At 33.5% G+C, this 25,621-nt stretch overlaps 3 protein-coding genes across 5 annotated transcripts in view; 2 read left to right on the forward strand and 1 right to left on the reverse strand.

Moving 5' to 3' along the window:
* Positions 1 to 518: 518 nt before the first annotated feature.
* Positions 519 to 2,008, reverse strand: LOC116348996 (inosine-uridine preferring nucleoside hydrolase-like). The gene is made up of 5 exons (XM_031780245.1): positions 1,779 to 2,008; positions 1,532 to 1,714; positions 1,352 to 1,475; positions 1,149 to 1,291; positions 519 to 1,056 (listed from the first exon to the last, which is right to left on the reverse strand). Exons 1-5 carry the CDS (start codon positions 1,983 to 1,985, stop codon positions 754 to 756), a joined length of 960 nt encoding a protein of 319 aa, XP_031636105.1. The 5' UTR covers positions 1,986 to 2,008; the 3' UTR covers positions 519 to 753.
* An 11,192-nt stretch (positions 2,009 to 13,200) lies between these two features.
* LOC116348993 (laccase-2-like) lies at positions 13,201 to 15,831 on the forward strand. 2 transcript variants are annotated; one of them, XM_031780242.1, is made up of 9 exons: positions 13,201 to 13,431; positions 13,499 to 14,259; positions 14,334 to 14,466; positions 14,531 to 14,709; positions 14,772 to 14,946; positions 15,014 to 15,226; positions 15,289 to 15,486; positions 15,560 to 15,703; positions 15,791 to 15,831. In XM_031780242.1, the coding sequence occupies exons 1-9, from the start codon at positions 13,311 to 13,313 to the stop codon at positions 15,793 to 15,795; spliced, it is 1,929 nt and encodes a 642-aa protein (XP_031636102.1). In that variant the 5' UTR covers positions 13,201 to 13,310; the 3' UTR covers positions 15,796 to 15,831. The 2 variants fall into 2 exon arrangements, with proteins under 2 accessions (XP_031636102.1, XP_031636101.1); XM_031780241.1 differs by lacking the exon at positions 15,791 to 15,831 and having other exon boundaries at positions 15,560 to 15,743.
* Positions 15,832 to 17,034: 1,203 nt separating this feature from the next.
* LOC116348986 (spermine oxidase-like) overlaps positions 17,035 to 25,621 on the forward strand; it is a 30,037-nt gene continuing 21,450 nt past the window's right edge. The window contains exon 1 of one of the 2 annotated variants that reach the window (XM_031780232.1): positions 17,035 to 17,131. The gene's annotated coding sequence lies outside the window, so the exon portion shown is untranslated. Of the gene's footprint in view, positions 17,132 to 17,261; positions 17,391 to 25,621 lie in introns of those variants that run through there. The other variant, XM_031780233.1, reaches the window with a different exon arrangement.

Genomic DNA, 25,621 nt, shown 5'->3' on the forward strand with positions numbered 1-25,621 from the left:
AGACTTTCAATTAAACAATTGCATTGCTATACATAATAAAGTGAGGTTATATTATTCATATTATTTTTTGACTAGCATTTTGATTCAACTATTCGCGAATATTTTGAACACCAATCCCACAAAATGTAAAAGAACTTGAATTTATTTTGCAAAAAATAATAATTATTTTGATAAAGTATATCGTATTTTTTAGTTGTTGAGAAAAATAGGCAGAAAATTTTAATAGCTTAATCTAGTACTTCATCAACATGACAAGTCGGTATAGCAGGTTAAGTTGGCATTGAAATATCCATCAAAAATCGACAAATATTGCTCTAAACTGCTTTTATCGGCTTTCATTGAAAATATCGTTTGTAATCTTACTTATTCGATAATATCGATCTTGTCTTGAAATATTCATGCTTGAGAAAAGTGAGAGACTCCCCTAGCATCAAATAGATAAGATAAAAAAGGTAGGCTTCTCAGCAACAGCACTTTATTTAGCTATAAAACAATATTAACATTAAAATGTGAATTCATCTGTTTTCCAATCTTTTATCACAAATATGGACGTTTTATTTGCAATATAAAATCTCAAATTTGGTTACTCATTGTAATGTAAAATTGACATCGTAAATAAATTGTAGCTTAAAAGTTCAAAGAACTCTTGAAGTTGGAAAATTCCTATTGTAAAAACATGGAATTTTTTTTAGAGTAGTAAGAAGAACTTTTTTGCAATGTGATCTTCATTCTTCTAATTACAGTGTCATGCCTTTAAGGTTTAACAGCCAATTGAAACGCTTTCTTTACTTCATCTTCGTTCAATGCTTCAATGATTGTCACATTAGCGTCCTTTCGACGTTTGTGATCCAAGATCATTTGACCACGAGTGTTAAACCCGTGCAGTTCAACGGTAACGTGATATTGTTGTTTTTCCCGTACACACACCTCCGAAAACAAAAAAGCTGCCACCAAAAATGCATCACATGCCGAAAAATGCGATGGATTTCTTCGAATTTTATGTAGCAATTGTATATTTTTGCACTCAAGATTTGCAAAGGTTGCGAAGCTCCACTCCTGAAAGATATAGTAATCCCACGTGTTCAGTCATGTTGAGAAGGCATAATTATAAAAATGAATTGAAATTCTTTCGTTAAAAATAAACGTACCAGAGATATATGAATGCTGTCCGGACGGCAAGCTTCCCAAGGTAGAATGGTGATCGGGCATTTAAACGTGTCCAAAACAATGTGTGCCGCTTCGGGATCCATGTAAAAATTAAATTCAGCACACGATGTTTCGTTTCCTATTCCTAAAAAAACTCATACATTTCAAACGAAACAAACAAAAAAAACCGATCAATGATCTTCACCTTTGAAATTTCCACCCATTATGTACAATTCGCCCAACTTCTCTTTGATTTCCGGATAGATTTTGGCTGCCAATGCAACATTAGTCAATGGACCAAGACAAACGAGTGTGACTTTTTGCGGATGCTGAAAACGATAATATTTAAATTACCCATTACAGCAAGTAAAAAGGAATAATTTACCGATAGAATCAAATCTCTGATGATTTCAACAGCATGTTTTTGTTGAGTCAGCGTATTTGGATCGCTTGGATAAATGTCCGGATGCCAAAACTCATAATCACCAAATCCATTTGCACCGTGGAATGTGCCAACTTTTAATTCACATGGGATGAGTGCTTCGGTTGCTCCTTTGTAAATTGGAATCTATAACAAAAAATGTGTTGTAATTATGATGAATTATATGACAATTGAATAAATATTGGCTTACATCAGTGCGATCGAGGCCATCTAAAATGCGATATGCATTTTTAATTGAATTTTCAACCGTTGTATTTCCGTTAACGAGTGTTATTGCAAGCACTTTTATATGTTCAAGATATTTTTCCGCTTTTAAAATCATTTGCAGTGCCCATCCATCATCGACGCCCATATCTGTGTCAAAAATGACATATTTTTCTGCTGATTTTGTCGTCATTTTTGCGTGTTATCAACACAAATGATTCGCACACACTGCGTACACGGATATTTCTCTGTTTAATTTGAAATTCTGTGTTAAAGATTAAAATAATTTGCGATAATTTGGATATCATTGTGGCATATCCCTTATCAGAGAATGCTTATGAAATGAAATGGTACGTAGAAATATCTTTTAATACATAAGCCACTTACAGCCCAAGAGCTACTTGAACAAAAAATATTTATTTTACTTTGCCGCACACCTAGTGTGAGAAAGGTATTGTATAAGGCCAAAAAATTAAGTGACCCAAAACTTGTTTTCTATGCATATTTCATAAAGAAAACACGATTAGAGTCGTTTAAAAATCTCCATTCGCTCTTTAATCCAAAAATATGTGAATAAATGCGTGAAAATGATAATTGAATAAAAAAAAACAACGTATCATGAATCACACCAAGTGCATTTATAAAAACGTTTAAAAAACTGTTTCATCAACAAAGTTCCATATCAAGTGTTTAATTAAATGCATTGCTTCACTGCAAAGCGCTCTTAATTAAGACACATAGTCAAATTACTGTAATACGGTGACTTAAAGCGCGAACTCAATAACAACATGATGATGAAACATACTTAATTCGAATAGGTCAGAGTGTTTGTACACAACAATTTGTGGGTGCAATTAAGATTCTTCAATGAAAAACAATAGAGTATCATTTTTGCAGTCGATCTGATGATTCATAGACTGAATGAACTTGCATAAAATGTGTCACACACTTAAGTCCTGTGACAAATACTGTAAAAACAATTTGATGTAACGGAAGTGACTCAAAAAGATCTCATGATTTATTATGTGTTAGTTTTATTTATCAAAATAACATTCCAGCGATATTGGTTTGGAATATTTATGCCCTTTTGAACACACGTTGTGTGAATGATTAACATTCACTTAAATTTGATTAAGTTATCACATTTTCGATTATCGTCATAAATTATGATTTATTAGCATACCAATGACTATTTCGATCAGTAGACAAATCTGGCCAATACCATTTGGGCGAATTCAGTGAAAACTCGAACTTGTCCCACAAACCTTATTGTTGAATTGCTGAGATCATTGCTGGTAATGACCCAAATGTCAGTCGGGGTCAAATCGATCTATAATAAATATAAGCCATATCAAATCTGGAATCCACATTTTGAATTGTTGTCAATGCAATTAATATGATTGCAGTTTAAATGTGGGTAAAGTTTACTCGGTTATGCATCGTGATGCACTAATGCGCTCGAATTCCATTGGTAATCAATTTTATGAGCTTGTAAATGATCGTTTGAGTTTAGATAATTTACTTTCAATCAATTTATCAGAATCATTTTTGCTTGATTGGCATATTTTTTCGGGTTTGTGTCCAAACTCAAGCAGAGATCGACGCAGTAAAAATGAGAAGTTCATAAAAAAACAATTTATTTTATCTAAATTACTGTTCAATTTGTTGTCAATTTCGATAATTCTCTAAACGCCTCTCTAAATTCTCTAAACACCTTTTCCTCCCGAATGCGTAAAAACGGGACTTTTGAACTATGAAATGAAAAAGTGACGTGCGAATTTCCCCGATCTTGGCAGTGACCACTAATTTCATATTTCTTCCAAATTAATTTATCGAATCAAATCAAAAATGACAATGAATCTTATCAATTGAATAAATGACTCATCATTTGACGTATCTTGTATTTGAATTAAATAGAACCAATTAAATTAGTTAAAGTGGGGAATCGGTCTTCAAGTGATCAATTGTTGTGATATGAATAGAACTTATGCTGAAGAGGGGAACAACGATGGACCTAGTGCCATCTGTTGTAAGTATGAAGAACAATTGAACTTTCTTGCAAGTTCTGCAGAGGGGAAGTGCTCAACCAACATTGGTTCTTTCTGTATTTTTATTGCACTGCTTTAATTTACCCCTCATCCCTATGTAAATCAAATGGACGAGAGAAGTAAATGGCATTCAAATTATATAGTACATAAGCTGTATAGTTTTTGACTTCATTTGAAAGTAGGTTCAATCACTGTTAACTACGAAGTTCATTGAAACTACGAATAAATGTTGAGATTCAAATAAAATCGATGATGACTGACCCGTTGGCAAGTTTTATTTGATGAAAAACATTGAAATAAAATGAGGCTATTTCAAAAAGTTAACATTGAATAATTTGATGATTTTTTGTGTACGATCGATTTTTGATGTAAAGTCAGCATATTGAATGAGCCAAATGAAAACGGTTATTGCTTCAATTGGAATCAATATTCAATGCTAAATCAACGGCCAATCGCCAACATGGAAAAGATAAACCAATTCAGTGTCTGGAATTTATTGATTTACTATAAATGGGTTTTTTCTGCGATTTCTTCATGAATCAAATTCATTCAAAACAATTCACACCAATTTTCATTTTTTTAACTCAACTTTCAATTTTATTTTTTTTTCATTTTTTGTAGATGAATGAGGTCAAAATAAAAGAAAGTAAATGTTTTAGCAATCCTCTCTGACTAAAATGTTCAAACAATAACAACAGCAATCAATTAAAGACCGATTATACCTTTCGGTGTGTGGTATTTTTCAAAATTTTCAATTAAATAAAAATAAATTAATAAGTTTAAAATGATTAAGAAACACAGACTGAAGAGATAAGGTAACTGTAAGGGCTCAAAATTTGGGAAAATTGTAAAAATAGTAATTTTTCTTCGAAATAAATACCTAGACTTTTTAAAAACAAACCATTTTTGGTCATGTTTTTTCGTCATAAGTCAAACTATTGCGATGAAATTAAAATGAAAGGAAAAAATAAAAATGAAAGGAAAAATATCGCATATTTTCATTAATTTCATATTTTATTGAATTTGATACTGAATTTGACTTGACCCTGCAATCCAATCTTGACGCTAAAAATCGACATATTAAAGGACTTACTTAAATTCTTAAATAATTTCACTTGAAAAAATGTTGGCTAGTGATTTCACACGGCAAAATATTAAAACGGCGACGTCTTTAGAGTGTAAATTGAATTCAAAAGTGCAAAACTAATCAAGCTACATGATTTTACTACCGCCTTACGTCAAAAGATTTTTTTTAGAAAAATAATAAATATTTCCTTTTCTTTGTTCGCCCATTTAAGGTAGCAAATACATGATATCTCATTATTAGTACAGTAACCCTCTGCTGTTACATTAACGTCATTACAATTCCCAAGTCCATGAAAATTGTATGAAACAGATTCCATTTATTAGATAAAACATAAAAGTTTATTCAAGTATATATAACTTTATCATGCGCGGCTATTGTTCAATTGGTACTATGACTTCTTCCTCTATTACTTTTAATAACTTGATATTCTGCGAAAAAATTCCAAGAGCCGTGTCTGCGGAAATGGAAAAGTAATTGATTGCGTTAAGGAAGAACAATTTCGCAAGAAATATTGACTTTTTATTCATTTCCAAGTCTCTTTTTCAGAAAATTCAAGGTTGAATTTCACATCAATTTTGATACACAAAAATCCACCATAATTGATGTACGAAAAATGACCGATGTTTTTAACCTTTCCTGAATCTTCAAGTGCGTCGAACGGCACTTATATATATACAGCTGAAATGCGATAGGGAAACAAATCAAATATATAACGTCTTCTACAAAATTGGTGTAGCTGAAAATAAACAACAAAAATTGAATCGATATAAAGTGTGCCGTTTTCGGCATTCCCTGTAAATTACACGCACAAAAAAAGAAAGTTATTTTTCTTCGAAATAAAAATCCCGTGAAAATAAATTTTTCCTTAAAAAAATCGACGGCTATTTCGGTTCGACCGTGTAACATAGATGTGTAAGATAACATACCGCTGTTTAATTGAGTCTACCTTCAAAATTCTAATTAATGCGCAAAGCTTGAAAAAAAACTTCTTCGAAATGAAAATGATTCATCAAAAAAGCGAGCATTTCATTTAACATTGTTATCACTTGGTGTACGTTAATTTACGCATATTTTGAATGCCATGAAATTGTAATGTTTCCCACTCATCGAAAAAGTTGTATTTTGAAACAAAATCCACTGAGCGAGCCATTTTTCTCCATCGGTCGACATTACCAAAAAACCCGATGCGAGTATGTAAGTCAAAAGTAATACATTTTTTTCGAGTGCGAAAAGTCTCCGATTCTCCCACTTTGAGCGGTACTAATTAAAATTGTCAAGTGCTTTGTAAACAAAACAAAGCGTACACCGAATGAATGAAAAACGCCAGAGCATTGGCTGATGGTTTTTTTTAAACCCGAAAACAAAGGGCTGCATTTTTTTTGTTTCCGCGGATGGAAAAGTTTGAATGATGATGGTGTGGCCGTGTGCGAGTCATTACCTGTGACTTTGTGTTCGAGTTTGTGTCGACTTTTTTCTACTTATTATCAAACACACATACAATGGCGAACAAAAAAAAAATCAAATTGGCTGTTTAGCGAAGTGAAAATAGATCTTGGGCGACTAATTGAAAAAAAAAAGAAGATCGAGAACTCTCTTGTCGTCGTCATCATAAAAATCTGCATTGTTTGCCGCAACATTGGATTGCCGAAGAAAAATCATTCACATTTCCGTACAATGCAACAGAGAGAGAACTGCTTGAGACGACTTCATGGTCTTTTGTTTTCGCTTCATTCGAATCTGTGGAGGCACAAAAAAATGTTGGAAAAACGGTTTGCGAACAGAAAAAAAATGGAATTGAAAATGAAACCGTTGACATGAATTTAAATTGTTATATGCACAGAGAAAAGTAGTTGAGGCTTTGTGTCGAAAGATGATGAAAATATTTGCTTAGTTCTCGATGTCGTTGGCATTTTTCTCTTCATCTCTCGATTTTTTTCTATTTTAAAAACAGGAGCTGGAATTTCTTTTGCGTTTTTTTTCTCGCTGTCAATTCGTTTCGTGTTTTTAATTATTTTCTTTTTGCCCGCGCACAACATCGGATATTAAAAACCTTTTCTATCAAAAGCTGAAGTTTGGAGTGCGTAACTGTGGCGCAACATGAATGATGACAACAACGAAAAAAAAAGAAATATGGATGCGAAATAGAAGCGAAAAAAGCGAGTGACGGCCTTATTTACTTATATTCACATTGAAGTTGAGTGTCATCAAATCCGTAGGATATGCGACATTATTTGAGATTTTCACCGCTTTTGTGTGTCTCTCTATCTGTATGTGTGTGTGTACGAGGGGTTTTTTGTCGCCGCAATTCGCGGACGAATGAATGTGTGTTTGTGTCGTCGTTGATGGCAACGAACCAATGCACAAACAACCATGATTAAAAGGTATGTGTGTGTGTGTCACAGCCGAACCATCCAACCCTCAGTGTATCGTCGCCGAAACAACAACAACACAGCGACGAAAATAAAAACTTGCGAACAGTAGCAAAAGAAGGACGACAAAAATGAACGAACAAAAAAAATATAATGCTAGAAAATGTAATCACCCTTAGAATATGTCAGCTTTAGGAGATCACACGTAAACACATACATACATACACATACAAGACGAGGGAGAGAGAGAAAGAGCGACAAACATCTGGCAGTGACGCTCGGCTGCTGCTTTTAATCGTACACTTCTACATGGGAGGGACTTAATATTTACACAAAGTATCGTCGGCTCGAGGGTTTCTTTTTCTTCTCTCGCTTTTTTTGCGCCTTCGTCTTTTGCATCGCATGTGTTTGTCAACGCTGTTTTGTACGTGTGCGTATTTTAAACGGTGAATGTGTCATCATGAGCTTAAACGGGCCAGAGAAAGCGAGAGAGAGAGAGATGTTTGGAAATTAAAATTTGCTGTATCTTCCGTTCACAAAAGTGGATGCTATTTATCCACATTTTACAGTGGATCCAACAAATAAAATGTAGAGAGAAAAAAATATCGATCGCGTAAATAAATAACAACCATTTCGCTCCCTGTGTGTGTCTGTGTCGGTTTTTTTGCTTTTCTCGGTAAATAGCACGGCCACCCCAACACAACAGACGACAACTTTTGCACATCTGAATAAACACATCTCGTGAATTTTTTTGTATCGACGAGAAAAAAATATGCAACACTGCAAGATGGAAAAATTAACGTGATCCCCTACCGGGGATTTTGTCAGCCATTCTTTCGTGTATTTTATGAAAAATGCTTACATTGTGACGATTATTAGGTTTTTTTTCTTCATCAGAATACTTTCGCCGTTTCAATGACAAGTAATGAGTCTTTTGATTAAATCGTTACGTTCTATTCATGAGAATTTAGACGGGAATTTACATGCCGGATAAAATGATGGTTCAGGAGATTTTTGCTCTCCATTATGAATTGAATGAAAGAGCCTCTAGTGACGATTGCAATTTGAAATTGATGTGAATAGATACTACTCAAGTTAAATGCCTTGCAATAGGCGCATTAAAGCTGTTCAAACAAAAGACCGACTTTGCAATTTTGTATTGTTGCCTCAAGGTAACTGAACCTTTTTTTCGAGAGTTGTTTCTTTACGCAATTTTTTTCTATTATCTTCTTCGGTTTTTGCTACACATTTCTAATCAAATTTCTTTGAAATGTGTAAAAATTAATGCCCATGTAAGTTTTGAACTCCATGTATAGAATTTTTCTATCAAATCCGCCTGTAGCGTTCATATCTATTTAATTGCCATCGATGCTCACATGAATGGAAGATATTACATTTAATCTATTTTTTATGATATTTCCGTTATTTTACCTATTGTGTTATTCATAATAACTTATTATTCACATTTTATAAATCATGATAATACAATGGTGTGATATGATGGTTTGCGTTTAAATTATTCTGGTGTTGAATTATAAAAAAATCCAGTTTTTCGCCTTTTGTGTGGTTTCACTTTCTTTGTGTGAACGTAGTTTAAAAATGAATTAAATTCGTAGAATAGATCTAACAACGATGGCATATTTAGCATATTAAAATAGAAGAAATGAAGAAAAGAATCTCAATCTCCAAATTATTTGGGATTATATTTAAAAGATTTGTTTCATGTCACCTTTTTTAAATGCTGATAATACAATGGCTCGATTCATACAAACATAAAAAATCCACGTTTTTTGCCATTTGTGTGGTTTCGCTTTCGTCAGCCTATTTGAAATACAACACGCAATTTAAAAATTTAAAATTCTTTGAATAAATTGAACAATCTTGGCATATTCAACATATTGAAATAGAAGGATTAAACAAAAGAATCTCAATCTCCAAATTATTCAAGATTATAATAAAAATTAGATTTTTTCTTTTTCTATGCGAAAAAAAAGCGTCCGAAAAAAACCATTTGAAAAAGTTCAACATCCGTGTCAGTTTAGAATGTGGACAGTCGCTGAATTTATGAATAGTACTTTTATGGTGACAATGATTTTATATTTGGTGGACGACGCTCAATGGAATTAAAATAAAATATGTGAAGCGCTCTATCAACGTGAATAAATAAACAATAACGTCAAATCCAAAAATATTTCAATTTTGGTACGGAATTAAGATGGGCATTATCTTTTTTTATATTAAGAGAATTGGTTTGTGAGATTTAAAAATAGATTTTTGCACGCATGTGTGCGAATTTCTCATTTTAACGAAAAAGAGAAGCTAAGATGAAAACCATTTTAGCGGTTTACAATTTGATTCGTAAAAATATAATAAATCGAGATGTGTTGGATTTAAAAATAGTTGTAGACGAAAAAATAAGAAGGAACTTACATCCGTGAGTTTAACTTTTCCACACTGTCTCCAAATTTCTTTAACGAACGAATATTCATTTTCCAAAATATTTCAATAGCTACCAAGTTCAACATTTTGAAAATTTGAAGAAATTTCAATACAAATTGAGGGGAACTCCCATACAAAATTTTCATTTTTGAACCGAAAATCGAGATTTTTGTATGAGGAGATTTTTGTGATTGAAATTTCTCCAAAGGTGAAGTTATGTAGTAAATTTTCATTGTGATTTTATCTCAAAATTAACGTCTGACTCAGATTCGGTTTTTTCAAATTTGTAGAAAAATGATTTTTTTGCGATTTCAAAATTTTGAGGTGATTACAATACTGCACACAGTGGATGAACGGAAAAGTAATAAACCGAAAAAACCAGAACCGAACAAACTGAATAAATGAAATCTAATCTAGTATCAAGTTCTTCCTTCAAGCAGATAGATGTCCAGTTTAATTTTTGATAAATTTCTTCTATAAATCGAATGTGGGAAATTTGAGTGTTTCTATTCAGTATTCACTCATTTTTACTTTTCCGCACACCTACTGTAGGAAAGGTATTGTATTAGGCCAAAAAATTTGAGTCATCCCAAAACATGTTTTCTATGCATATTTAATGTAGAAAACACGATTGGAGATGATTTTGGGGCATATTAATGTGCGTCGCTGTGTGTGATGTGTGATGTGTCCTGTGCCCTGTGTCCTTTGTCCTGTGGCGTGTTGCCAAAATTTGTTAACTCGATAAATCTTTTTCCAAAAACTCAGTCAATTCAAATTCTGACTTTGCAGGATGATTTGGGACTACCAGGAGACGTGCTGATTAGTTTTTGAGCAATATCTGTCGACCGGTGTAATTTTTTTTGGTCCGAATAGAGTACCCAAATTATCCATACATTTTACTTTTTTGACCATTTTTCAACCATTTTGGTGACACGATGGTTTCGTGCTCAGACATGAAATTCAAAATCTGACTTTACGGGATGATTGGGCATTACGAGGAATAGATCTGGTCAAATTTTCAATGACATTGATTGATCGATGTAAAACTTAGACTCTGAAGAGGCACTTATGAGAAAAATGCCTTAAAATGATATTCTTTCAATTTGAACGCTGAAAGAATGTGTTTTTGGCACGGGAAACCCGAATCTTATGTTTGTTTTAAGATGCAATCAACTTTTCACAGACTTTTCATACAAAAATCCACAAAAAATTTCATTTTTGTATGAAAGACTTGCCTTTGTGGTACCGTAATGATGTGACACTTTGAACAGGCACTTTGTTTGATCGAAATTTCTTTAAACTTGATGTGATTATTTATTTTGATAAGAAAATAATATTCACAAGTTTTCACGGTAATTTAAGTTACTGCAACCATACATAGAACATAATTTCAGTTTATTCCCAAAATTTCGGTTCCATGCGGAAAAGTCAGCTTGCGTACGTAAGCCTCTTTATTTATTTTGGGATAATCTAATTGTTAATAGTTATGTGGTTATTTAGATAGCGGATAACTTGCAGTTTCTCAAACTCAAGTTTGACAACCTAACAAAATGATCTAGCTGACGAATCTCAGATTGACATTTTACATCACCTGTTTTGCCACCTTTTATAAAAAATGATACTAGACATAATAGTGATAATAGACATAATAATGATACTACTGGCTAGACTCATACAAACATAAAAAATCAGTTTTTTCGCCATTTGTGTTATTTCACTATCGTTGTTTGCCTTCGTCAGCACATTTGAAATACAACATGTGAACGTAGTTTAAAGAAAGAGTCTTACAGGAGTAAGACGAACTTTTCCGCACGATGGTGGATGCGTATTCTATAAAGTTAGTTCAAAATAATATTTATTCGATTTTTCAAGCCTTTCAAGCGGCGTAAAGTTCGAGTCCAAAAAATATGTTCAAACTTTGGAATCGAAACATTCCTTAATTTAACTTGTGTCAAACATGCTAAATGGCTGACAAAAATGGAAAAATTATCTCCAAAAATGAGGAATTGGCTGTCAAAAATGGAGCGTTTGCTTGTCAAAATTGGGAAAATTGGCTGTCAAAAATGCGTCGATAAAAAAAACGAAAAAAATTTGTAAAAATTTCTTGAAAGTAAGAAAAAAATAATATTATTCGATGCAAATTTGATACTTTAATTACATTATCTTTTTTGGATTCGTATAGAAAAATTTAAAAACATTTTTATTTTAATGGTAACAACCTTGCAGCTATACCATTCGGCACAACTTTAATTTACAGAAAAGTATTAATTCACATCTTTTGTTGTATTTGTTTTTGTTAAATTGGGTTATTCACGCGTGTGCTTATTTTTATGTTACGTGTCAACAGAGACTAGCCATAGAGTGGTTCAATTTTGACTCCTTTTTTGATAATCAAAAAGAGTACCCTCATAATCTCTTGAGAATGGTCATAGCAACACGATTATGGTAACGAATTTGAAAAAAATTGAATTTTCACACCACACCAGGCCTAGGCGATTTACATTTTTTTTTTCGAATTTTGATGAATTTTGACAACTTTTAAAATTCACAAAAAATGTCTTGCTCCGTTGTAAAAATATGTTCTGGGGGATTTTCTGGCACGATGAATCCGAATATGACGTTAGTTTTGCGATACAAATAATATTCGATACTTTTTTCATACAAAAGTCACCAAAAACTTGGATTTTTGTATGGAGGTACCGCTGGTACCCTTTATTCGCGTTAAAATTTCTTTAAATTTGGTGAAATTATTTTGGCCAGAAAATAAGATTCACACGCTTTCACGATGATTAAATTACTACAAACAAAAATAATTTTCGAAATTCGCTACCAGTACCTTGTCAAAATAAATAATCTCACCAAATTTAAAGAAATTTGCTTCTATGCTTTGCATCTATGCTTCAAAGATGATAGAAATTATTAAAGTTTATTATAATACAAAATAAATTAATTTAAAAATTGTTTCTACAGTGTGAATAAGCAAACAAAGATTGAATTTAAAACACATAACAACTTGAAATATTTTTTGAAGCACACGATAGACAACCAGACATGACACTTCACTCTATCAACTAAAGTCGCTCAAAACCTAATGGTTTCTATTCCTCGGGATCCTGTGAAGTATGATTTTGAATTACTTTTCTTGGTTGAAAGTTAACGTGTTAACAAATTTACGCGTACAGCGTACGCACATACATTCGGACATCGAAAAAACGACTGATTCGTGTTCCCTGACCTCAAAAACACCCAGAAAACATGTTTTTGAGGGATGTTAATTTTTCGGCCGATTCCAATACTTTACCTAACACACTAGGTGTGTGCGGAAAAGTAAAAGAACTGTAAGAAAAAACCAGTTAAAAAAGTTCAACATTCATGTCTTTAGTTTAAAATGTGAACATTCGATAAATTTATATTTTAATATCAAGTTCTTCCTTCAAGCAGATAGATGTTCAGTTTAATTTTTGATAAAAAATTGTCCGATAAATCGAATATTGGAAACTTGAGTTTTTCTATTAACTAATTTTTTTAATCTAATTTAATTTAATTTGTTCCAAATAAATCGAAAAATAGTAAAGATGCAGTACCTCATAAGAGACTGGCATATTCTCATAATCGTTTTGCTATGTTACATTCCATCGTCGATTACAATCAACACAACTAATAGTAAAAATGGACTACATCGAAAATTCGACCAGGGTATGTAAGCACGATTTTTTGCTGTCCAATCATAGTAACATATTTTATATTTGTTATTTGCTCTCAGCTAATCCAATGATCGAAAATGGCCGGAGTTGTTATCGCAAATGTGATGGAACACCTAAAATTTGTTATTTCCACTTTAAGGTGGAAGTCTATGAAACAATGAGTTGCGAGTGTGTGAATGGCAAACTAGACGATTGTTTCAATGTCGGTTGCGTAACGGCAAATGGTGTTGAACGTAATATGATGACAGTAAATCGTCAATTGCCCGGAACACCAATCAATGTTTGCAAAAATGATCGTCTTATAATCGACGTAGAAAATCGTTTGCACGGATCCGAATTGACAATTCATTGGCATGGAATTCATCAAAAGGAAACACCCTGGATGGATGGTGTGCCAATGGTAACACAGTGTCCAATTGCTTCGGGAAATACATTTCGCTATGATTTCCATGTACGCGAATCTGGCACACATTACTATCACGCACATTCCGGTCTTCATAGAAGCAATGGCATTTTTGGTGCATTAAATGTTCGCCAACAAAATGATCCGAATGCAGAATATTACGATTACGATAGAGCTGAACACTCGATTTTATTGTCTGATTGGAATAATTTTTTGGCCGAAGAAAATATGCCAGGACGCCGAGCTTATAGAATGAAAACAGAAAGTATTCTAATAAATGGACGAGGAAGTTTTATGGATAGAGAAACCGGAAATTTTACATTTGCACCAATGGAAGTGTTTTATGTTGAAAGAGGCAAACGGCATGTTTTCCGCATTGACAATACTGCATCACACAATTGCCCATTTGAATTCAGTGTTAGTATTTTTAATTTAGACTTTGCAGCAGCTGTTAATTGTAGCTCTATTCTGATTTAAAATGATAATTTTAGATTGAAAATCATCGATTGACGGTGATAGCGACAGACGGTTATTCGATTGATCCAGTCGTTGTGGATCGTGTGGTTTCCCATTCAGGTGAACGATATGATGTTGTTATGGAAGCAACAAACGATTCATTTACGAGTGAGTTTAGACTTTTACGAATCGATTTGGTTTTTTATTTAAAAAAAATCTTTTTTTTTTGCAGAAGAGACTTTAATCCGAGTACGTGCACTTGGATATTGTTTAACATTAGACTTACAACTTCAAGAATTTGCTAGAATCATTTCCGTGGATAATTTGAATAATTATACAGCACACCATAGAGATCGAGAACCATTAATTGAAAGACCAACCTATAAATCTCTAGAAGATCCAACGGCATCTGTGAGTTTATCGAGAATCGAACCCTTACAAGTGAAAACAATATTGTATCTGTTCCTTTCCAGTACTTGAATCATCCGGAAATGAATTGCGCCGACTCAAATTCGAGTAGCATATGCATTACTGCTTTACACCAAAAGCCGAAACCAAATGCATCTGCGGAAAACTTAAGGCATGAAGAAATCGAAAAACGCTTTGAATTTGAATTACGAGTCGATTATGATACAAAACGATTGGCAGGTAAGCATCTTCAATAACATAAATTAACTTCACCGATTACTCCAATCGATTTTCCCTAAATATTTAGCTTTTAATGACTCGTTTTCGGTATCAATGATAAATAATATCTCGAGCACGCATCCACCGGTACCGGTACTAACTCAAGACGATTCTTCTCTTGACTATTGTAATGCTGACCATTTACCATCAAACTGTGACAGTCAAAATACTTGCCATTGCATTCATTCAATTCCACTGGATCTTTGCAAAATCTATGAGTTTTTCGTGTTTGACGGCCACCGTAAGAACTCTGGAAGCCATTTGATGAAATTATTCATTCATATTAATTCCTTTTTCAATCAGATAATATAAATGTACCCGTATATCATCCGATTCATTTGCATGGCTACGGATTCCAAGTGCTTGACATGGGAACCATGGAACAATATCGAAATGGTCAAACAGCATTCGTAAATTCTGAGCATTTACCACCACTCAAGGACACCGTAAGCGTTCCACATAAAGGATTCGTTCGATTAAGATTTAGATCATGTAACCCGGGTATATTAAATAATGTGTATTATTAATTTACAAATAATAGTTAATAATAACTTGTATATTATATTAATGTCAGGCTATTGGTTTCTCCACTGTCACGATCAATTCCACGTAAACACCGGGATGATGGCCATTATTAAAGTAGGCGAAAAATCAGATATGGTTCAACGACCGGACAATTTTCCAATTTGCGGAAACTATTTGCCACCTTTGCCACTCGGTACTCCTTCAGATTCTTAGTTAGTAAAATAAAAGATTCGCATGAATAATTTGTTTGACTTTTTCCCTGAATTAAAACCGTTTTCAGAATAAAGAGTCTTAGGGGAGTAAGACGAACTTTTCCGCACGGTGGTAGATGCGTATTTTATTAAGCAAGTTCAAAATAATATTTGTTCGATTTTTCAAGCCTTTCAAGCGGCATAAAGTTCGAGACCAAAAAATATGTTCAAACTTTGGCATCGAAATATTCTTTTATTTAATAGCAGAAGTACTCGCAAATTTTTTTTTACACTTTCATGATGAACCAATTTATACGACATTTGGAAGCATTCTATTTTCTAACAAAATACTATAAAAAATATGTCTGACGTTAATTTTGCCATAAAAATTATGTATGAAACACTTTTCATACAAAAATCACAAAAAATTTGCATTTTTGTATGGGGGCCATGCCTGTATGCTACCTTAATGACGTAAAAATTTGCATAGGTTTTTTTTTACTTTTCCGCACACACGTAAGGGGAAAGTATTGCAATGGGACAAAATTTACGACATCTCAAAAACATGTTTTCTGGACGTTTCTGAGGTCAGAGAACGGGTTCATCAGGCCGTTTTGAGAATGGTTGGGTCAGTTCCACGTGGTACATTGTCCGTCGTACGTAAAATTTGTCCTTCGATTATCTCAAAAAAGTTATTTAAAATCTGACTGTACAGGATGATTGGGGGTCCCGAGGAATAGAAATCATTAGATTTTGAGCGTCTTTGGTTGATGGAAAAAGATTTCATGCCTGGAGTGAAAAAGAGTCAATTTTTCGTCCAAAAGTCATACTTAATGTAGAACACTCAAAAATATGTATTGGGGGGTTCGTTGAAAAAATCACAAAAAATTGAATTTTTGTATGGTAGCCATGCCTGTATGCTAGCTTAATGACGTGAAACTTTGCACATGCTATTTTTTACACAAAAAAAAATAACATTCTGAAAGTTTGAAGAGATTTCAATCAAAATTGGGGGTACCTTAATTTTGGTTGAAATTTCTCCAAACTCTTCGAATGTTATTTTTTGTATGGACGAAATGAACGAAAAATGAATTTAAACATTGAATCCATATTAAAGTTGATTCTACCAAAGTAATTTATTCTGACTTGTGTGGAGCCATAAATTCGCCTATTTTATTGGTGATTTACTCTGATGACGACATTCGTCGCAACGGCATAGACAAAATACGTACAATGAACGATCGTAGACAAACAAAGATGTGGTGAGGCAAGTCGGTTAAACTGGTTTTTAATTGATCCAGTAAACAATCTTATGTCGTTTCACTCAGTTTGTTTTCGTTTTTGCTTTCAAACAGTTGTTTCACATTTTGCACAGCAAAATATCTTTAAAAAAATTCGTTCGGATTAGTTTTAGGCCTCTTTTACTAACGGTGAGTGATCTTTTAAATCAAAGCACATTTTGTATTATTTCCATTCCAATCTAATCAAATTGGAATCTTTCAAACTAAAGAGAAGACATTCACTTTTCGATTTATTTTTAAGCGAACAAAGTTAGTTCCGGGTTGAAATTAAACATTGTTTTGTATTATTATGTGAATTAAATTTAAATTCACAAAAAAACATTTTGGTGAATCCAAGTATCTATCACATCCTTTCCTTTACTCATATCTCCTGCGTACGTGGAAGCAAGTAAGTATTCAAGTATGCTTCAGCAAGTTTTAGATTCAAATCGAGCAGCAGTAGTGGCAGGCATCCTCCTTTTTGTGAATATGCTCCATTAAACTGAAAATTTCGTCGAAAATACTGAAAATTTCAGAAAAATTCATAGTGACTATCCCCTGATTGATAGATGCGAATTTACTTCATTCAAAGAACATCTGTATTGCCTCAAAATTCTACGCGTAATTCGCATACCTACCTATTACGAAAACAGCTCCAAAAACACAGACAAAAATGAAAGTTGTTCGAAATGTGTGTGAGTGTAAAATGTAAATATAAAGCAGAGATTTGTGTTTTATCTGTCATTAATCTGATGATTCGCATCGCATGGTAATATGATAAGTGTATGTATAATCGTGAAAACATCTGTTTCGCACACGGTCAAGACGTTTTGCTATACAAAAAGTGAGTGGGCAGTCGGTGTTTACTATTTTGTATAGGAAGCGACTTGATAAACGAAACCGATTAAAAATGATTTGGTTACCATATTACTCGTTTTAACAGATTTTTTTTCAGGTTTTTTTAATAATCACAAATTGGATGAAAATCAACGCTTTTTTCACACTTTCAAGCGCATAATTCACAGCTACAAACAAATGTAGAACAACATGTTGCCCATCTGAGTTTGTTGAAAGCTGGAGAGTTGGGCGTAACTAAAAAAAAATTTCGACCGTCGGAAAAAGTGTTATTCGTGTCATTTTTATCGAACTGACTTGCAAAACCGATCTTTTTTATTTGCTCACAAAGCTATTTTCTATACCTTGAATCACTTTTCGCCAATGTCTCATCATTTTCACTCAATTCCTCCAATTTCTGTCAACTCACAAAAACATTCTTCTTGATAACCAATTTTCTTGGCAAAAGCAATTTTCAGCAGCAAAAAAAATGTGGGCAATGTAAAATCTCTCCGTAAATGTGTTCGCCAAAGTCAATCATTCTCGATGATGCATTGCATGTTTTTGTCAGTTTATTATTCGGTGAGCATACTTGCGAACAAATTTTCACGTGTTTCATTTCGGCGTGCAAGATGGATGTTATATACTGCCGTCAGCGCCGGCTTTATGTATTTTTGTAATTGATAGGTTGTCATAGCAGCGCGTCCAAATTGGGATTTTGTGTTTATATCTCCATGACGAACACACTGTTATCCCTTATTATTTTCCGAGCATAACATGTCAATGAAAATGTCGCTTGCAGTGACGACAGCCATACCTTTCCACACAAAGCATAGCAAAAATTCAATTTGCCCATACTAACTTCAATGTCATTCAATTTTTGGAGCAATGCATTGCCGCAGGGATTCAATGCGTATCGTATGTTGTGTGTGTAACAACATCAATTGAGACAACAAACAAGGAACACAATCATTATTATTTTATTAATAAATAAATGTCCGCTTCAAAATGGAATTTCACTTAAATGTTGCACTTCATACACATATACTTACCGTGCAATGACTTTATCCAGGAAATTCGATTAAATTCACTTGAACCAAAGGAAGTTTGTTAACTTGCGATTCTTTTATAATGTCATCGTATCTTTGAGGAAATTATTTTATGAAAAATGTGAGTTGAAGCACATGAAGGCATTTTCGAAGACTAAACGTCGAAAGTAATGTAGAAAAATTCGATTTTTGAGATATTTGAACTTTGACTTTTGGAAAGTATTACTATTTTTCGGTCAAACACGTTGTTTACGACTTTGGTATCTAAACTCACGTTTAAACTTCAATCTTTGAAAAAAAAAAAATGTTTTTGTTGAAAAATCGCATTTTTTCAAACAAAAATTAACATTTTTAGAAGTTTTTGAAGTCAAATACAGAGTTTTAAAATAGTGAAGTCCTTTAGAGCAGGTTTTTTTAACGTGTAGATCAACATTGCCGAAAGTGACCATTTTCAAGGTAATAACACTGATTTGGAATTATGGAGCTTAGGCATGACTCTACTCGTTCTGCCAGTTTCATCTTTTTTCATATTTTAAGAGAGAGAGAGAGATAGAGAGAGAGAGAGAAGAAGAAGAAGAAGAAGAGAGGGAGAAAGAGAGAAGAATGAAAGAAAGAGTGATTGAAAAGAAGAGATAAAGAGGCAAAGAGAGACAGCACAGTGAAATTCCCTTCAAAAAATATCATAATTTCCCTTTTCATTGTTCAAAATCAATAATTAATTTGCTCGTTTAAACCTGAATGCAGTAAATAAACTGCGTCGATGTGACATAAAAAGCGATTTAAGTGATTTTTGTGTGCATTGATGAAATTGTGTCGTTTACCTCATAGTACCATTGTTGCAAACATCGTGTTTTTAAAATTCGCACAACAACAACAACAACACCCAATACTTTCAATGTAACCTATTCTCAAAATGTTTGTTCAAAATTCGGTTTCGGTTGTCAATATTTGGATGGATGACATGGCCTCTTAATCGCCCATTTAATTTTGTAGCGTTTGGTGATTTTAATTAAACGCACACCAATGCCAGTGGAGAGGGAATGTCTCGTGTGTTGCAAACGCATATATATATGCAATGAACCGTGTGGCAAAATGAAATCCCATCCATGTTTAGAATGCGTTGATTGATATATTGTATAATGAATCGGGTCGAGGTATTCACATGTTAAGTGTGTGCGTGTGTATGTGTACTCCAGAGACTGATTATTAATGAATACACGTTTTGTGTGCATGCGATTGGGGGATTTGTGTAAATTATTGTACGTCGTCGTGTGTAATTGCGAGCTCACGTTTAGAAGTCATAATGGCTGACGGGAAAACAAAGGGCGACCATAAGTAGACATACACAATATATAGAGTGCCTGAAAAGGTATAATTTCAGCTATCGGTTACATAAATGAAATGCGTTTTGATGCGAATACGAGGGTCTGTAACGCAGACATACATAATAAAAAAAAAACGCAGCCATATCGGTTGCATAATGTCAACTTCAGCCACCGTCATCGCCGACGAATGAACGACGAGATTTGTTTTCATTAATATCGAAAGGGAAAAAAGTAGCTTAAAAAGCAAGCGGATCAATTTCGTTGCATTGAAGTATTGAAAAGGAATGAGTTTGCTCGCAGACACAGAATAATAACTCGCGATTCGAAATGATTTTCCTTTTATTCAAATAAGTTGTCGTCTTTTTTTCACCACCCCCTGGCAACCAAAGTTGGCTTCACAATTGAAGTGAAATTGATTTTTCGAATCCGATCTCATTTTTTTTCGCTCGCCGTAATCACTCGCTAGGATTATAAAGTTCAAAGAGAGATTGCATTTTAAATGTGACATGGCACGCATTTGGCCTAGATGGCTTTTCATATTGCAGTGACAACTATATCGATAAGTGAAAACACAATTTCTAACTTCCCATTTCACTTTGCATTTTATTGCGTTCCATCTGTTATTTTATTATTTACTATCCCATCACTTACTTTCGCGCGCTCTTTCTAGCTCTATTTCATTATATCTCATTTCCTCTCGGTTCACTATATTCTCTGCTCTTCACAATCTAAATCAATTTCGAGTGAATTTTTTTTGTCCTGCCATTAAAATCTTCAAAGAAATTGTCGATTTTATTAATTTTTCCCGGGGCTTGTGCTTCAACCGATGACTCCAATCGAATGAAAAGAAGAAAAAAAAATGGTTGACGCGCATTTGCCATATTTGTCATTAATGAAAGGCTTTTATAACAAGTGGAAAGGCGTTTCAATCACAGCTCTCATGTCGCTTCCGCAGCCACCCCAACAACACGTGCACATACTCACTTGAAAACGGTCACGCCATTTATTCAAGACAAACTCATTTTGCATTCCATTCAAATACACTGCCATTCGTCTCTTTTGTTGTTGTTTATTGAAAAAAACAGGGAAAACATTTTCCATTAAAAACATTTTAAGCCGTCGAAAATAGAAAATGGTGCGTGATTTTAATTAGTCAAATGTTTTTTTTGTACAAATTAAATTTTCACTCCTTTTTTTTGAAAGCATTCTTCCGTTACGCTCCTTTCGAGCGTAATAACGTCCTCTCGAAAATGAATGAATGAAATTCATCGAGAGGTCTTTCTTCGGAACAATCTAATTTTCCACTCATTTGCCATTGAAACGCTTTACCCACACATTTTACATCATTCGTCAATAATTGAAGCCTTCTTTCACTTAAAAGATCGTTATTTACAACGATTTTTCACCATTATTTTCAGATTTTCGCTTCATGTCTTCATTTTTTCGGGATTTTTACGCTGTAATTTGAAATTGACGAGATTTTTGGCGCCCTTTGTTCATTCAATTAAGCATATAGAACGTTTTTTTTTATTTTGATCAAATCGAATGGCCGATGGTACGATAAAAATGGTAACAATATGACGTAAATCCCTGTCTGGTGAGACTCGATTCGATTTCTAACAAAACGCTTGAAACAACAACCGCTTACAATCGAAATCGTTTTGTAAGATAACAAAATCTGCGGTAGAAATGTAAAAATAGAATCGTTTACTGTATTTCTGGGCGCTTTTAATCTCAACCATATCAAATTACGACTCTAGTTTTTGCCAGCCCAAAAACATCAATTGTTTACGATACAATCTCGTGAGCGACGAAAGAGAAAGAGAAACGCACATAATGCGAACAATCGACAATGGTAATTGATAGCTTCTTCTTTTCATTCATTCGCACATTTGCGAAACACGGATATGCCGATCGAAAGGCAATCTATTTTGGGAATATATGATTATTATTTTTTTTTGGCTCAAACTTGAACTCATCGTGTTTCGAGTGAAGGTCATACAACTCTCGATTTCATTCATACGCGAGAGATGAGTGCATGAGATGTAATGTTTTGGTATATTAAGTTCGATTGAAGTGCAGATAATGCAAAATTGTGCAAGAATACTGTGAATCAAAATAGAAATAACATCGAATTGATATTAATTTGTCCATGAGATAAAGTTATCCGACGAAAATAGATGATGATTTCGAAGATTTTAATTTAAATCATTTTTTTTTTAAAGATTTGGTTTCTTTTCGATGCCGCGACTCAAAAATCGGAAATTTTCATAAAAGTAAGGACTTCTGAAGATGAATGAAAATGAAGAAAATAAGGAGTATTCTTCGAAAAAATTGGCTAAAAACATTTCCCTCCTTAGTGATCTAATACTCCTCAGTCCTCATTTTCCTCCTCGCCATACCTCCTTACAAAAACAGTCCCTGATAAAAAAAAAAACTGTGGGTTTTTCCAAATACTATTTTATTTTGCGTCCGTCGATCGAATTTGATGTTTTTAATTTAAAAGTAAAGTCCCGAATTCGAAAAGTTAAAAAATTCGAATTAACGGTGCCCGACTGTAATAATCGCCTGAAAAACTTAAAAAAAACTGTTCACTGGTATAATATCTCGCTAATTGGACATCGTTCATATGACGGAGCCGCTTCAAAGTTATGTATCATTGTTAAATTTAATTCAAAAGTGCCAAAGTATTCAAATCCATCTCCAGCTTGATCTACTGTTTTCTATATTATTACCAAACTGTGTCGAAAATAAAAAATGGCTACCGATTCGTGTCTTTCTCAAATTGAGCCAAATTAAATCACATGAAAGCATCAAAATAATTGTCATTTTTATATTTCCTCAATTTCTTGACAACTTCCTACTGAAAATTCACGGACAATTTTTAATATTAGATAAAATGTTTGAAAATTCATGAACTCTGTTCATACCATCAACATATTGCATTGCATTCAACGATAAATTGTAATATAAAAATAAACTTTGTCTGAAATCGTTTCTATGGTGCATAATCTTGTTATGTGTCTGCTTTTCTTAAAAAATGTTCTAGATTTGTGATGTATCAGAAGCAAAGCCGAACGTCTTATTATGAATCAGATTCAATGAACAATATTTCAATTGTACAACTGTTTGCTAAAAAAAAAACAAAACTGATTTCATTTCTTGCATTGATAAAAAACGAACCCAAAAAAGGTGCTTTTCCGACACGAAAGAAATGGCGTTGGAAAGTGGAAAAAAATAAACAAAATCATTTGAAATTGTGTTGTTAATTATGCGTGGGGTAGTTAAAAGAGATAATTCGAAGCAGATGCATTGTAGTGTCTGTCGTGTTGTTGTTTGCATCTGTTGAAAAGTGTTGGCCCTCGAGTGATGCGCAAAAGGTAAACAAACCTAAGAAAAACGATGCAAAGAAAGAAAACAATTGCCCAACATTTGAACTAATTTCACCAATGTTTTTTTTTTCTGTTGTTGTTGCTCGACCCAGATTCCAATTGCTCAAGGTAAAACTCAACGTGCAATTGCAATCGTAAAAGATACTTGTGCGAGCAACAAAACGAAAATTCTTTGATTTCATTTAGCGATAAAAATGGATTGTAACAAAAGAACCGACAAATCGTTTTGCAGCACCAAACAACAGCATCTTTTGGCCTCGACGCAATTTCTACGATTGTATGCTTTTGTTTATCCGTCGAATATTGAAAACAATGAACCGACAGCTAATCTTGATGTATACGATTGATTTCTCTCTCTCTCTCTTCCTCTCGTCGGTGAATTACTCTCAAACTCAATGGCTCATTATATAATATTAGGTCAGAAACACACTCGAAGAAAAAGGGATCAAAACTAGTTTCATTGTTCGAGCGGCTGTCATTTTTTCTTCATCTCTTCAAACAACACGAAGAATTTTTGATGTTGGTGAATAAAAACATCATCGTTTTAATATTTTCTTGCATTGTTCATTCTGATCCTTTTCTTTATGTGCATTCCGTTTTTCATTGTCTTCCGCTGTGAAGCTGTCAAAAATTAGCTCGAAAAAAACACTTGAGATACGCTTGTGTAATACGCACCGCCGACTCATACCATTCAATTTACACCACATTTCTTCATTTCACCAAGATGAACCACATCGAAAATAGGACAAACGAGTGTTTACCGTTTGAAGACACAGAAAAAAGGTTTTAAGCACTAAACGGGTTTTACGACGGAATGAATTGATTTTTTTTGTAATACTCATTTCGAGCACCATACCATACGGTTCAGACGGATTTTTTTCTTCGTGTTTTAATTCGTTTTAATTGATTCAAAACTGTCTATTTCAGAAAGGGCACCTTTTTCGGAATTTAATTCGTTTTCTTTCAATTTCAATGAAAAAAATCTGGATTACTCGGAGTTTTACATTACACTCGAACAAAAAAAAGCGATTCTTCTAGCATTTGTTGAAATTTTCAGTGTTTCTGGTACGAATCATTGAAATTCAGCGGAATCAGTGTGAATTTTTACATTTTCCATCAAAATTGAACAAAAAATTTCACATTTGAATCGATTTTTTTTCTTCAATTTTTTCAATGGAGGATTTTACGTTACTGGAAAAATGGTGGTCATTTTAAGTCGTCTGGCATTGAAAGTACAGATAAACGCAGAGTGGGGCTGAAGAAGGGGCCATCAGTTTAGTCCAATACATTATCAGAAGGAAATACTCAACAACAATAAGTCTCATAACAAAATTTGGTGATAATTCCAGACTTTTTACTTTTCTAAACAAATATGCAATTTGATTTGAGTCTGAAATACTTTCTTCAATTCACCATTAACGTAAAAATGTTCCGTGAAAATATCAATTGAATTCAAACATGTAAAAATTTAACAAAAAAAGGTCGTGAAACAGAGAAGTCCGTAAGACGGTGAAAATGTTCATTTCCATTCATTTATCATCATTCTGCATTAAAAATACGCAACCATTTTCAACTGTATTTCGATTGTTCTTGAGATTTTGCTTTTGAATAAAAAAAATGGTTTGAATTTGAGTTGAATTTTGTGATGGTTTATTCATGTCTGTTACTTACAATTTCAGACAAATCAGTATCTGTATCATTCGAAGAGAGGTTGAATATTACGTACAAATCCAGTTTAATTTCGTTGGCATAAAACCGAAATTGACTCTTCATTAGCCATTTTCCCTGCACCATTTCCGTTTACCTTTCGTATATACCCAAGTGAATTCGAATTTTGGAAAGCATCATATGAACGATGAATTCGATGCGTATAGGCAATGTGAAGAGAACAAAAAAAAAATCGTTCGTTGGTCCATTTGTGCATTTTGTGTTTTCATAATTTATGTACGGTGTATCAGACATGCAATTTGTATGATGTAGATTCAATCCGGTATTTGGATATAGGGTGGAGGCAATTTAGTGTACAGAGATTTCATATTT

The sequence above is a fragment of the Contarinia nasturtii genome, unplaced genomic scaffold (assembly GCF_009176525.2).
Source record: "Contarinia nasturtii isolate CC-2019 unplaced genomic scaffold, AAFC_CNas_1.1 Cnas_scaffold_2739, whole genome shotgun sequence".
In the NCBI taxonomy this organism is placed as follows: domain Eukaryota; kingdom Metazoa; phylum Arthropoda; class Insecta; order Diptera; family Cecidomyiidae; genus Contarinia; species Contarinia nasturtii.